This window comes from Saimiri boliviensis, chromosome 12 (genome assembly GCF_048565385.1).
Source record: "Saimiri boliviensis isolate mSaiBol1 chromosome 12, mSaiBol1.pri, whole genome shotgun sequence".
Taxonomy (NCBI): Eukaryota; Metazoa; Chordata; class Mammalia; order Primates; family Cebidae; genus Saimiri; species Saimiri boliviensis.
Genome location: NC_133460.1, coordinates 7,100,991 through 7,113,816, shown reverse-complemented (window position 1 = coordinate 7,113,816; position 12,826 = coordinate 7,100,991). Strand labels below are relative to the sequence as shown.

The following is a 12,826-nucleotide window of genomic DNA, read 5'->3' as shown; positions in this document are numbered from 1 at the left end:
ACACACTCAGGCAGATCACAAGGTCAGGAGTTCGAGACCAGCCTGGCCAACATGGTGAAACCCTGTCTCTACTAAAAATACAAAAAGTAGCTAGCCAGGCATGGTGGCGGGTGCCTGTAGTCACAGCTCCCCAGGAGGCTGAGGCCGGAGAATTGCTTGAACCTAGGCAGTGGAGGTTATAATGAGCCGAGATCGTGCCACTGCACTGCAGCCTTTTGAGAGAGAAACTCTGTCTCAAAAAAAGAAACAAAACAAAAAACCTTCCTGTGCAGTCACTCACAGATACACTCATAGGCACTCATGAATACACACGCATACACAGACACATTGACTTATGTAAGATATACAAATACATAGCCTTTTGAGAGCAAAACTGTCTCAAAAAGCAGATATACATAGACACAGGCAGATTCAGACACAGACACAAATACACTTACACACACACACATATATACTTAGACACGCTGACATACAGACATATCCATAGACACGCATTCACACACATGTACTCATAGATAACACATATACTCACACATAGACACATACTAATACGTAGACACACATTCACTTGCACACATGTACACAGGCACACACTCATACACAGATACACACACATATACATAGACACATACATACACACACTCACACTCTTGAGTAGTCTTCGTGCACTGGTCTTCCTAGTCCACTGTGGCTGCCTTTGAAATAACTGTGCAGAGGCCAGGCACAGGCACTCCCACCTCTAATCCCAGCAATTTGGGAGGCTGAGGTGGGCAGATCACTTGAGCCCTGGAGTTTGATACCAGCCTGGCCAACATGGTGGGACCTCTGTCTCTACTAAAAAAAAATTAGCCAGGTGTAATAATGCATGCCTCTAGTCTCAGCTACTCAGGAGGCTGAGGTAGAAGAATCGCTTGAACCCAGGAGCGGAGGTCACAGTGAGCTGAGATCATGTCATTGTACTCCTGCCTGGGTGACAGAATAAGATTCTGTGTCAAAAAAAAAAAAAAAAAAAGCTGTGCAAGAGCCTGTTAACTTCCTGTAGAGCTCCAAGCTCCAGCACGTCGGGTCCCTGTCTTGGGGGAGCATGTGTGTATTGTGTGCCCACCGTGTAGCAGGGACTCTTGCAGGCCCTGATTTCTGTCCAGTTTGAACCATGCTGTCTGGAGCGTACTGTTCAGTAAGTATGTACTGAATAAATGGATGGGTAGAAAAAGGAAGGAAAGAGACAGGAAACGGAAAGGCTGCAGCTCCTTCTCTCCCTTACGAATTGTCCAATATGTCAGTGTTGGACAGAAACTTGGCTTGACTTAATACTTGAAAAGAAGGATAAAATAACCTAGAATAAATGGAAACTAGAGACCAGTCCATCTATTCTCTGGGGTCAGTAATCCTGGGATGCTGCATTGGGAAGTGTTATTCCTGGTAGCCTCACATGTAGGCACTGAGAATTTAGAGGGTGGTGTCCCCTAAACAGCAGCGTTAGGGCTTGCTAATGAGGCGTCCTGTGCCGTGGCTAGCAGTTACCCTGTGTGTACTGCTGGGGCACATAAGGCCCGTTTCAAGCCACCACTTGGGAATGATTTTTGTTAGCTTTTTAGTTATATTTTATTTAATTTTATATATTATTTTAATTTTGTTTTATTGAGACAAGACAGAGTTTTTGCTCTGTCGCCCATTGCTGGAGTGCAGTGGTGTGATCTCGACTCACTGCAAACTCTGCCTCCCGGGTTCAAGCATTTCTCCTGCTTCAGCCTCCCAAGTAGCTGGGACTACAGGCACGTGCCACCACGCCTGGCTAATATTTGTGTTTTTAGTAGAGAGGAGGTTTTGCCATGTTTGCCAAGCTCGTCTCAAACTCCTGGCCTCAAGTGATCCACTGGCCTCAGCCTCCCAAAGTGCTGGGATCACAGGTGTGAGCCACTGCGCCCAGCCATTTGTTAGCTTTTTAGAAGAGAGGTTATCTGGGTGTGGCGGCCATGCCTATTATCCCAGCACTATGGGAGGTGGAGGCAGGAGCATTGCTTGAGCCTGGGGATTTGGGACCAGCCTGGGCAGCATAGGGAGACCCCGTCTCTGTTTCAAATAAAGATTACAATAAACAAAAGAGAGGTGTAGCAAACTGTAGCAGATCCAGGTTCCTACAGGTGCCAGGGGAACAGGAGACCCTGGTGACGGACAGGGCCTTGTGTTAAGAGAGCTGCCCAGCAGGTCCTGGGCTCCCTGGAGTGGTGCTCCTGGCCTGTGGTTCATGGGAAACTCAGCAGTTCGGACCCCTTTGCAACATGGTCAGTATGAGGCTTTCCAGTTGCGAGTGGGCAGCAGGACAGACCAGCTCGGAGACATTGTCTTGGTGTCTTTGAAACCAGAGAGACTTTTGTGTCCTGTGGAAGGAGGCTCTGGAAAGCAGTGGGCGCTTAGGCTGCTGTCTGGTGCCTTCAGGCATTGGCTCCCGCTGCCCTCATGGGGCTGATGGCGGTGGAACCGAGTGGTGTTGGGGGTAGTGAGGCAGGCAGGGGGTGGCGGTGGGGCTGGTGAGTTGGTCCCAGGCCCTCAGTGTTGGGGAGAACCACTGGCTCCAGCCCTGTTCCTGGTGCTGCTGGTTAGGTGGGGGCACACAGCAGGTTTTCCCTGACCCTCTCCTGGCCCTCAGGAGTCAAGCTGGACAGGTCCTTGGGGTGGAAGCCTGGTACCTTGGAGGGGGGCTAGGCCAGGTGGGTGTGGAGGAGCCCTCACATGACGGTTGGTGAGGGCCCAGTGAGCCCCTCTCTGCTCTCCAGGTGGACCGGGTCAGCTACCTCCTGCAGGAGATCTACGGCATCGAGAACAAGAACAACCAGGAGACCAAGGTGTGTACCTGGGTGAGGTTTCCCTCTGCCATTACAAAACCCTCGATGGGAGTAGCCGGGGGAGAGCGGCATACCAGTTCCCTTCCGTGCCTTCCTCTGGGGTCCTGGACCCCTAGATGCCATCAATTTTCCTTAATTTTGTCTTTTTAAAGCTAACAGAGTATATGGAACATTTTGTCTTTTTTCTAGCAAATTCACTGGCTTGTTAGGTAAATTGCCATCCAGGTCCCCCAGGGTAGCCTGGGAATGGGGGCCTGTGTCCCGCCCTCCCTCCAGGTTCAGCGGTTTGGCCCCTGCTGGCCAGTTCCTGCCTGCCTCCCCGCAGACAGCGAGTCCCTGCAGCTCCTGGGCGGGGGATGCCCATTCTGGATGTCCACAGAACCAGCCGTGGTACCTGACAAATTAGCCTTGGTATAGCCCAGCCAGGGAATGGAGCAGGGGATGAAATTAATTTTTGTTTTTGTTTTGAGACAGAGTCTCACTCTGTAGCCTAGGGTGGAATACAGCGGTGAGCCATTCTCCTGCCTCAGCCTCCCGAGTAGCTGGGACCACAGGCATGTGCCACCACACTTGGCTAATTTTTGTATTTTTGGTAGAGATGGGATTTCACCATGTTGGTCAGGCTGGACTCAAACTCCTGACCTCACGTGATGTGCCCACCTCAGTCTCCAAAGTGCTGAGATTTCAGACCTGAGCAGCTGCGCCTGGCCGATGATCTCGTTTAAAAGGCACACTGGCACGAGAGAAACTCCTGGCTCTTAAGATCTCGGAAAGCCTCACACGCCCGCTTCAGTGTGGCACCTGGGTCCAGGACAGCTGGAGCAGCTCCATGTGGCAGAAGCAGAGCTACTGGCTGGGCCTCGCCTCAGCCGGGGGCAATCAGTGCATTCACATTTCACACTAGAAGGTGGCCAACTTTCCAAAAAGGGCCAGAGAGTGAATGTTTTCAGCTGTCCAGGTTTGTGGTCTCTGTTGCAGCAACTCCATGCTGCCATTCAACAGGAGCAGCAGCGAAGGTATGGAAATGCGTGGGTGCGACAGTGTTGCAATAAGAATTTAGGGAAACATCCTGAGGGCCTAGTTTGTGGATCCCTGTTTTAGAGTTTTGGCTCTTTGTCCACTTGCTAATTTGATTTCTGGTAGCTGCCATTACTTAATGAAAATATTTCTAAAATGTGAACTGTAATTTTTAAACCAAAAATGAGGGTACCCTGACATTAGGAAGATCAGTTTCTCAGGTGGATCTCTCCCACATTTTCTCTTTGGGTCGGAGGAACAGAAGGAGACCATGTTCTCATGATGTGGTGGGTGAGGGGCACAGATCCTCCCCGCTGCTGGGAGCTAGTTTCACACTGCGTTTGAGCCTCGTGGTTCTGTTCTGGGGTAAACTACTCCTGCCTTCTGGATTTCTCTTCGTCATGAAAGCCGCAGGGCAGGGTGGAGTACGATGGGACAGATGGGGACAGGAAGCAGGAGCCCTGCTCTGGCCCTTGGGAGGCTGCCGACTCACAGGCCCTTGCTCCCCCCAGCCCTCTGACGACGAGAACAGCGACAACAGCAATGAGTGCGTGGTGTGCCTGTCTGACCTGCGGGACACGCTGATCCTGCCCTGCCGCCACCTGTGCCTCTGCACCTCCTGCGCTGACACGCTGCGCTACCAGGCCAACAACTGCCCCATCTGCCGGCTGCGTGAGTGCCCCGGCTGGCCGCTCTGTGGAAGGTTCTGGAAGTTAGGGACTGGCCGCATCACGGCAGTCCTGGGCTGGGGGCTGCAGGTCTCTTAGTCATTCGTCATTCATCCAGTCTGTGCAGAACGTGGGCACCTTGGATACCAGAGTCAGTTACCATGAGAGTTGGCAGGGACGCCAGCACGGGGCATTGAGATCTTCATGTCTGCCTCCAACCGGACAAGGCTTGCAGAACCAAGGGCCACAGAGGCGCTCCAGGGCAGATGCTATAGCAATATTTGGACTGAACGAAAATTGATCAGTGAATGAAATCTTTATTCTTGGTTTGTTTTTACTAATTTTTTTTTTTTTTTTTTTTGAGACAGTCTCACGCTATCACCCGAGCTGGAGTGCAGTGGCGAATTCTCAGCTCACTGCAACCGCTGCCTCCTGGGTTCAAGCGATTCTCCTGTCTCAGCCTCCCTAGTAGCTGGGGTTATAGGCACACACCACACCCAGCTAATATTTATATTTTAGTGGAAATGGGGTTGTGCTATGTTGCCCTGGCTGGTCTTAAATTCCTGGCCTCAAGTAATCTGCCCACCTCAGTCTCTCAAAGAGCTGGGGTTACAGGCATGAGCCACCATGTCTGGCTGGTTTTTGTTTTGTTTTTTGTTTTTGTTTTTGTTTTTTTTTTTTGAGACGGAGTTTCGCTCTTGTTACCCAGGCTGGAGTGCAATGGCGCGATCTCGGCTCACCGCAACCTCCGCCTCCTGGGTTCAAGCAATTCTCCTGCCTCAGCCTCCTGAGTAGCTGGGATTACAGGCACGTGCCACCATGCCCAGCTAATTTTTTGTATCTTTAGTAGAGACGGGGTTTCACCATGTTGACCAGGATGGTCTCGATCTCTTGACCTCGTGATCCACCCGCCTCAGCCTCCCAAAGTGCTGGGATTACAGGCTTGAGCCACCGCGCCCGGCTTTGTTTTGTTTTGTTTTGAGACAGGATGTCTTGCTCAGACTGGAGTGCAGTGGCCCCATCATAAATGGCTCACTGTAACTTTGAACTCCTGGGCTCAAGCAGTCCTCCTACCTCAGCCTTCCAAATAGCTAGGACCAAGTAGCATACCACCACAGCCTGCTAGTTTTTTAATTACTTAATTTTTTTTTTTTTTTGAGACAGAGTCATACTCTGTCACCTAGGCTGGAGTACAGTGGCAGGATCTTGGCTTACTGAAACCACTGCCTCCTGGGTTCAAATGATTGTTGTGACTCAGCCTCCTGAGTAGCTGGGATTACAGGCCTGTGCCATTATGCATGGCTATTTTGTGTCTTTTTAGTAGAGATGGGGTTTTACTATGTTGGCCAGGCTGATCTCAAACTCCTGACCTCAAGCGATCTGCCCGCCTTGGGCTTCCAAAGTGCTGGGATTACAGGCAGAGCCACAGCGCCCAGCCTTGTTTCAGGGTCTTACTTTGTTACTCAGGCTGGCCTCAAATTCTTGGGTTTAAGTGGTTCACCCGCCTTCCAAAGTGTGCTGGGATTATGGACATGAGCCACCATGGCCAACTCAGATCTTTATTTTAAAAGTAAAATAGAAAATATTTTGATTTAAAAAATGGCAGTGTAACGCTGGTTGTAGATCACAGCTGAAATCCCAGCGGTTTGGGAGGCTGAGGCAGGAGGATCACTTGAGACCAAGAATTCAAGACCAGCCTGGGCAACATGGCAAAACCCCATTTCTACAAAAAGTTAAAAATTAGCCAGATGTGTTGGCTGTAGTTCCAGTCACTTGGGGGACTGAGGCAGGAGGACCGATTGAGGCTGGGAGGTGGAGGCTACAGTAACCTGTGATTGTGCCACCGCTGCACCCCAGCCTAAGAGACGGGAAGACCCTGTTCAAAAAAAAAAAAAAAATTGCAGTGAGGTAAAAACAAAGTATTCTGGATAGAAAATTGACTAAGGAATTACGTAGGGTTTTCTAGAGCACTCCAGACATTTCCTCATTGAAAAGCTGTCTCGTGGGGCACCGTTCTGAGTGTTTATCTTCCAGTAGAGGGAACCCAAATGTTCTCACCGTAAAAAAATCCACTAGGTCAAAATTTGCACCCCACTGGCAGGCCCTTCCCTGGATCCTGGGATCCTTGGCCTGGGTCCTGGCAGCGGGGCTGGGGCGTGGGCGTGATTTGCCTGCGCAGCTGCAGGACATACGCACTCAGTAGGCCAGCAGACCCCTGAGCCCGGCACGGGGCTTTGCAAGGACGCTGGTGTGTACAGTCAGGCCATGAAGTCACCTGAGGCATCTAGATCCCAGGAGGAAGTGAGGAGGCTGCCGGGTCTGGAGGGAGCGTTGGGCCGCACAGCCTTTGGCAGATCCTGTAACAGGGAGGGCCAGCCCAGGCCATCTTTGTCTGAAAGGCACAGGGTAGGGTAGGGTGGGGGGAAAGGAAGTGGGGGTCAGGGGTGGGCTGTAGGGGAAAGTTCTCGTCTGTGTCTAGGAGGCAGGCATTTTGTTGATGACTGAGCCTTGAGGAGGCTGTGTGGCTGGAGACACAGCAGGGCTGCTTTCCAGGAGTGTCCCCTGACCTGAGTCTAACTCTAGAATCTTCAAGTTGGGGTCTGTGGGTCACGGCCATCGGACTCAAGTTCAGAGCCTCTGTGGCTTTGAGCCTCAAGGAGGTGGCAGTAGATGTGCCTTGAGGGCAGAGCCTGGTGTTCTCGGTAGAAATGGACGAAGGGGGCGGGCGTGGTGGCTCAAGCCTGTAATCCCAGCACTTTGGGAGGCCAAGGCGGGTGGATCACAAGGTCAGGAGATCACGACCATCCTTGCCAACATAGTGAAACCCCGTCTCTACTAAAAATTCAAAAATATTAGCCAGGTGTGGTGGTATACATGGTCCTAGCTACTCGGGAAGCTGAGGCAGGAGAATTGCTTGACCCTGGAGGCGGAGGCTGAAGTGAGCCAAGATTGCGCCACTGCACTCCAGCCTGGGGACAGAGCAAGTCTCTTTGTCAAAAAAATAAAATAGAAATGGACACAGAGGAGTCCCGCGGCCCTGCCCCTGCGCGGACCGTGGATGCTCTCCTGTTTGGGTTTGTTGCGGGGGCTGGTTTGGTTTGGTGATTTGGTTGTTCGGTTTCCTGGCCTGTTTCTTGATGAGATGTAGCCTACACGGCTCACTTAACGGTGTTTCAGGAACATTCTGCAGCAGCCTGTGGGGCCTTGTGTGAGCAGGACTGGTGCTGCAGGATGACAGGGCATCCAGGTCCCAGTTTATCTTCCCTGCTTTCAGTGGCTGCTGTCTGTGCCCCTCAGTTTCCCCAGCGTGACGTCCTTGCCTCAGACTCCCCACCTCAGTTTCCCCAGTGTGACCGACATCCTTGCCTCAGTTCCCCAGCATGACTCCCCACCTGTTTCCACAGTGTGATGCCCTTGCCTCAGTTTCCCCTGCGTGACTCCCCACCTCAGTTTCCACAGTGTGGTGTCCTTGCTTCTGTTTCCCCTGCGTGACTCCCCACCTCAGTTTCCGCAGTGTGGTGTCCTTGCCTCAGTTTCCCCTGCGTGACTCCCCACCTCAGTTTCGGCAGTGTGGTGTCCTTGCCTCAGTTTCCCCTGTGTGACTCCCTACCTCAGTTTCGGCAGTGTGGTGTCTTTGCTTCAGTTTCCCCTGCGTGACTCCCCACCTCAGTTTCTGCAGTGTGATGTCCTTGCCTCAGTTTCCCCAGCATGACTCCCCACCTGTTTCCATAGTGTGACGTCTTTGCCTCAGTTTCCCCAGTGGACACTCCCTCTGGAGCCCTGCCTTGGGCAGGACCGCGTGGCTTTGATGTGTCTCCCTGCCTGTGGCCATTTCGTTAAGACTGTTTGCTCTGATCTGGAAGCAGGGTTGTCCCAGGGCCGTGGTGGGGTGGGGTGGGGTGGGGTGGGGTGAGTAGGTTGGGTGGGGGTCGATCCCTGGGGCTTGGCGGGTGCCCTCGGGCCAGGCATCCTGGCCTGATGTGAGTCCTCCTTCTGCCGCAGCTTTCCGGGCCCTCCTGCAGATCCGGGCAGTGCGGAAGAAGCCAGGAGCCCTGTCCCCCGTGTCCTTCAGCCCCGTCCTGGCCCAGAGCCTGGAGCACGACGAGCACTCTGTAAGTGCCGCCTCCTGCCTGCGGGATGGGTGGGCATGAGAGGGGCGTCAGTGCCCAGACCAGGCCCAGGGCCCAGACGGTCAGCCGGCAGCCCCGTGTCCTTGTCTGTCCAGTGGGCAGACGTGGCCCCCACAGGGCTGTGAGGCAGGCGTGGCCCTCACGTGGCTGTGAGGCATAAATGGTGTGGCCAGGCTGGGTCCAGGGATGCCACTGCTGGGGACAGCGCTGCCGCCATCAGCTTCCAGTGCCTGTGTCAGGGATGAGCACGGTCGCGGTCTCGGTGGAACCAGGTGCTTTTTTTTTTTTTTTTTTGAGACGGAGTTTTGCTCTTGTTGCCCAGGCTGGAGTGCAATGGCGCGATCTCGGCTCACTGCAACCTCCGCCTCCGGGGTTCAGGCAATTCTCCTGCCTCAGCCTCCTGAGTAGCTGGGATTACAGGCACGCGCCACCATGCCCAGCTACTTTTTTGTATTTTTAGTAGAGACGGGGTTTCACCCTGTTGACCAGGATGGTCTCGATCTCTTGACGTCGTGATCCACCCGCCTCGGCCTCCCAAAGTGCTGGGATTACAGGCGTGAGCCACCGCGCCCGGCGTTACCAGGTGCTTTTTTTGTTCTTTTTGAGGCAGGGTGTCGCTCTGTCACCGAGGCTTGAGCACACCCAAAGTGACGTCATCTCAGCTCACTGCAGCCTCCACCTCCCCGGCTCAAACAGTTCTATCACCTCAGCCTCCCAAACGCTGACTGATGTTTTGTATTTTTAGTAAGATGGAGTTTCACCATGTTGCCCAGGCTGGTCTTGAATTCTTGGGCTCAAGTAATGCTCCTGCCTCAGCCTCCCATAGTGCTGGGATTACAGGTGTGAGCCACCACTTCCAGCCTGTGGTTCTTAGTGAATGAGCTGTGCCATTTCCCTCATGAGTCTCTGTGCGAGGAGCGCTGGTGACCCTCCTCCTGAGCTCCAGGCCCACCAGTCTCCCTCATGGGAACCTCAATGGGCAGACCCTGCTTCAGCCACACAAGGGAGGTGGAACTCTGGCTCCAAGAATCCAAAGAGAGAGACAGAGACATGGAGAGAGATGTGAAGAGACACAGGGAGAGATGTGGAGAGACAGAGACAGGGAGAGATGTAGAGAGATACAGGGAGAGACAGAGATGTGGAGAGACAGATAGTGAGAGATGGAGAGATAACATACAGAGAAACAGGGAGAGACAGAGACAGGGAGAGATGTGGAGAGACACAGGGAGAGAGAGATGTGGGGAGATGCAGGGAGAGATGGAGAAATGAGAGACAGGGAGAGATGTGGAGAGACAGACGGAGAGATGAGGGAGAGACAGATGAGAGACAGACAGGAAGAGATGCAGGGAGAGACAGGGAGAGACAAGGAGAGATGTGGAGAGACAGATGGAGAGATGTGGAGAGACGGAGATGGAGAGACAGGGAGAGACAGACAAGGAGAGATGTGGAGAGACAGATGGAGAGAGGTGGAGAGACGGAGAGACAGACAGGGAGAGATGTGGAGAGACAGGGAGAGATATGGAGAGACAGGGAGAGATAGAGGGAGAAATGAGAGACAGGGAGAGACAGGGAGAGATGGAGAGATACAGATATAGAGAAACACAGGGACAGACAGAGACGGAGAGATATGAAGAGACAGAGATGTGGAGAGACAGATGGAGAGATGTGGAGAGACGGAGAGACAGACAGGGAGAGATATGGAGAGACAGGGAGAGATAGAGGGAGAAATGAGAGACAGGGAGAGACGGAGAGATGGAGAGATACAGATATAGAGAAACACAGGGAGAGACAGAGACGGAGAGATATGAAGAGACAGAGATGTGGAGAGGCAGGGAGAGATGGAGAGAAAGAGATGGAGAGACACAGGGAGAGATACGGAGAGACAGATGTGGAAAAAAAGATGTGGAGAGACAGAGACGGAGAGATGTGGAGAGACAGAGAGACATGGAGAGAGAGACAGGGAGAGACAGGGAGAGACAGAGATGTGAACAGACACAGGGAGAGAAAGACAGATATGGAGAGACTGACAGAGGCGGGGATGGTGGCTGGGGCTTTGGTGGGTAGGGAGCAGAGTGGGGGAGGTGACAGGGACTGGGCGGCCCAGGGTCTGGTTCTCGGGCCCCTGCTCCCTGCTGCCCGCGTGCACTGTCGGTGCATCCCTTTCTGGGCTCTCGGTTGTGGCTGTTTGAAGTCGTTGGTTCTTGCAGGCCCTGCTGCCCCTCTAAACAGAAAAGAGGAGCAGAGCCCCAAGGACTGGCATTTACAGACGCCGCCTTTGCTGTCGAAGGCTCCTCACGAGCCCCCTTGAGCAGGGCCTTGACCTGGGGCCTGTGGGCCTCCCTGGCAGCAGATGCAGTGTTTCTGAAATGGGGCCAATGTTTAAAAGTCTGGAATTTCCCTTAAAACCCAAATTTTGGGTTTCTCCTTTAAAATCTTACCTGGTTTTGAAGCTGGTAGAGAAACATGGATTGGCATCCCCTGTCATCTGGGGTTCCTGGCACCATGCCCTCTGGCACTTTTGGCGTTGGCTTTGATTTGGAAATGCTGCATGCGCTCTGGGTTTTGGTGGAGAGAGAAGCAGCCCCTGGAGGAATAGCCCCCGAGAGGGTTACATGAAGGGAGTGATCCATCTTCATGTTTATTGTCACTTGTTTTTGCCCCTCCCTGTTTGTGTCCTGGTGGCCGAGGGTCTGACAGGTCCTTCCATGTTTGTCCCTCTTAAATTGAGTGAGCTGAGATTCCCCTGCAGTGTAGCGCGCTGGGGTCCAAGATGTGACAGGTGGCTCTGAGCCCCCAGAAGGGCTGGCGCCCACCCAGAGAGCCACCCTCCCCTCCTCAGGGAGCGAAAGCAAACACTCCTCTTCACCTGCCAGGTGCGTTCTACGTAGTGCCAGAAAGAGCCACTGTGACGTTCTCTCCAGCGAGTCCCTAAAGATGATCGTGGGGTGGGTGGTTCTGGGTCTCTCTTCTCCCCAGCCCTCTTTAGGGGTTCATGTTTGTGGTAGGTAGTGGCAGTGCCCGGGCAGTGGCTGGGGGACTTTGACCAGGGTGGCTTCAGGATCCCCACCCTGCACCCATCCCGCATTAGGGAGCGTCCGGCTGCTCTCATGTCCACCTTGGCCAAATCTGTTGCCCCAGGTGACCTACACCGCAGGTGGGCAGGCACTGGGATGAGACCAGCCTCCATGGCACCACTCTTGGGAGCTGCTGGGATTCACACACAACCCACCCAGACCCGAGTCAGAACCTGCCCTTAGCATGGTCCCGAGATTCACATCCACTGCAAGGTTTTGAAGTTCTGGGCCTCGACGTGGTAAGAGGACAGCTAGTCAGACACCTGTCCAGCCCACTCCAGGGCCGTGCGGGGGTGGTAGTTGTAAAACATATGATTTTTATCTTGACAGTGTCCCTTTAAAAAATCAAAGCCGCACCCCGCCTCCCTGACCAGCAAGAAACCTAAAAGGGAAACAGTAAGTGTCTGGGCCTCTGGCTATGTTTTTTTGCCCCGCGCCCTCATTTTTAAACACACGACAAATAGGGGAGATGGTTTCCGCCCCAGGCTAGTGTCTGATTCGGGTAACCTGTCAGCTCTTCTCTCCCAGTCCTGGCCTCCCTGCCCAGGGAGTTTGTGCAACCAGACGAGCTCTCGGTCCGTGGGCAAAACGCAGGCTTGCCGGCCTCGCCGCTCTCCACTCAGCTTTGCCTCCACCCTGCGTGGCCCCCGTGCCGTTTCCCTTTTTTTTCTTGCTGGCAGTGGAATGGATGTTGCAGGCGGAACTAACGCTGCTGCGTTTTGCAAACGTGCCCCTCGCACACGCTTCTCGGTCCCACGTCCTGCTCCTTCACCCTGCGGGTTCGAGCTCTTTGCGCTGAGGACTTTGGTTTTCTTGGGCTTCCCTTGTGCCCCAGAGAGCAGGCAGGGGGACCAGCACATGCCTACCTGGAGCCTCTGCGGCCCGGGCAGACCCAGCCAAAATCCTGTGGGCCTTGGTGTAGAGAGGTAGAGGCCACTCCGGAACCACCTGGAACGTGTCTTCCTTTCTAGAGGGGTAAGGGGACTCTGTGTAGTTATTTATCTTTAACTTGGAGGCAGGTATGGGAGCAAATGTGGGGTACAGAAAAGAATCCTGGGCCATGCCTGCTCTCCCACCTGCCCATGGTCCCA

At 53.5% G+C, this 12,826-nt stretch overlaps 1 protein-coding gene across 10 annotated transcripts in view; it reads left to right on the top strand.

Annotated features, from left to right (window-relative positions):
* Nucleotides 1-12,826, top strand: part of MGRN1 (mahogunin ring finger 1) — a 66,773-nt gene that overhangs the window by 41,654 nt on the left and 12,293 nt on the right. For 6 of the 10 annotated variants that reach the window (XM_074381642.1, XM_074381641.1, XM_039478005.2 and 3 more), the window contains exons 9-12: nt 2,778-2,846; nt 4,376-4,535; nt 8,534-8,643; nt 12,066-12,131. In XM_074381642.1, the coding sequence (XP_074237743.1) occupies nt 2,778-2,846; nt 4,376-4,535; nt 8,534-8,643; nt 12,066-12,131 (405 nt within the window). The remainder of the gene's footprint in view (nt 1-2,777; nt 2,847-4,375; nt 4,536-8,533; nt 8,644-12,065; nt 12,132-12,826) is intronic. The other 4 variants (XM_039478006.2, XM_074381645.1, XM_039478008.2 and 1 more) reach the window with 1 other exon arrangement.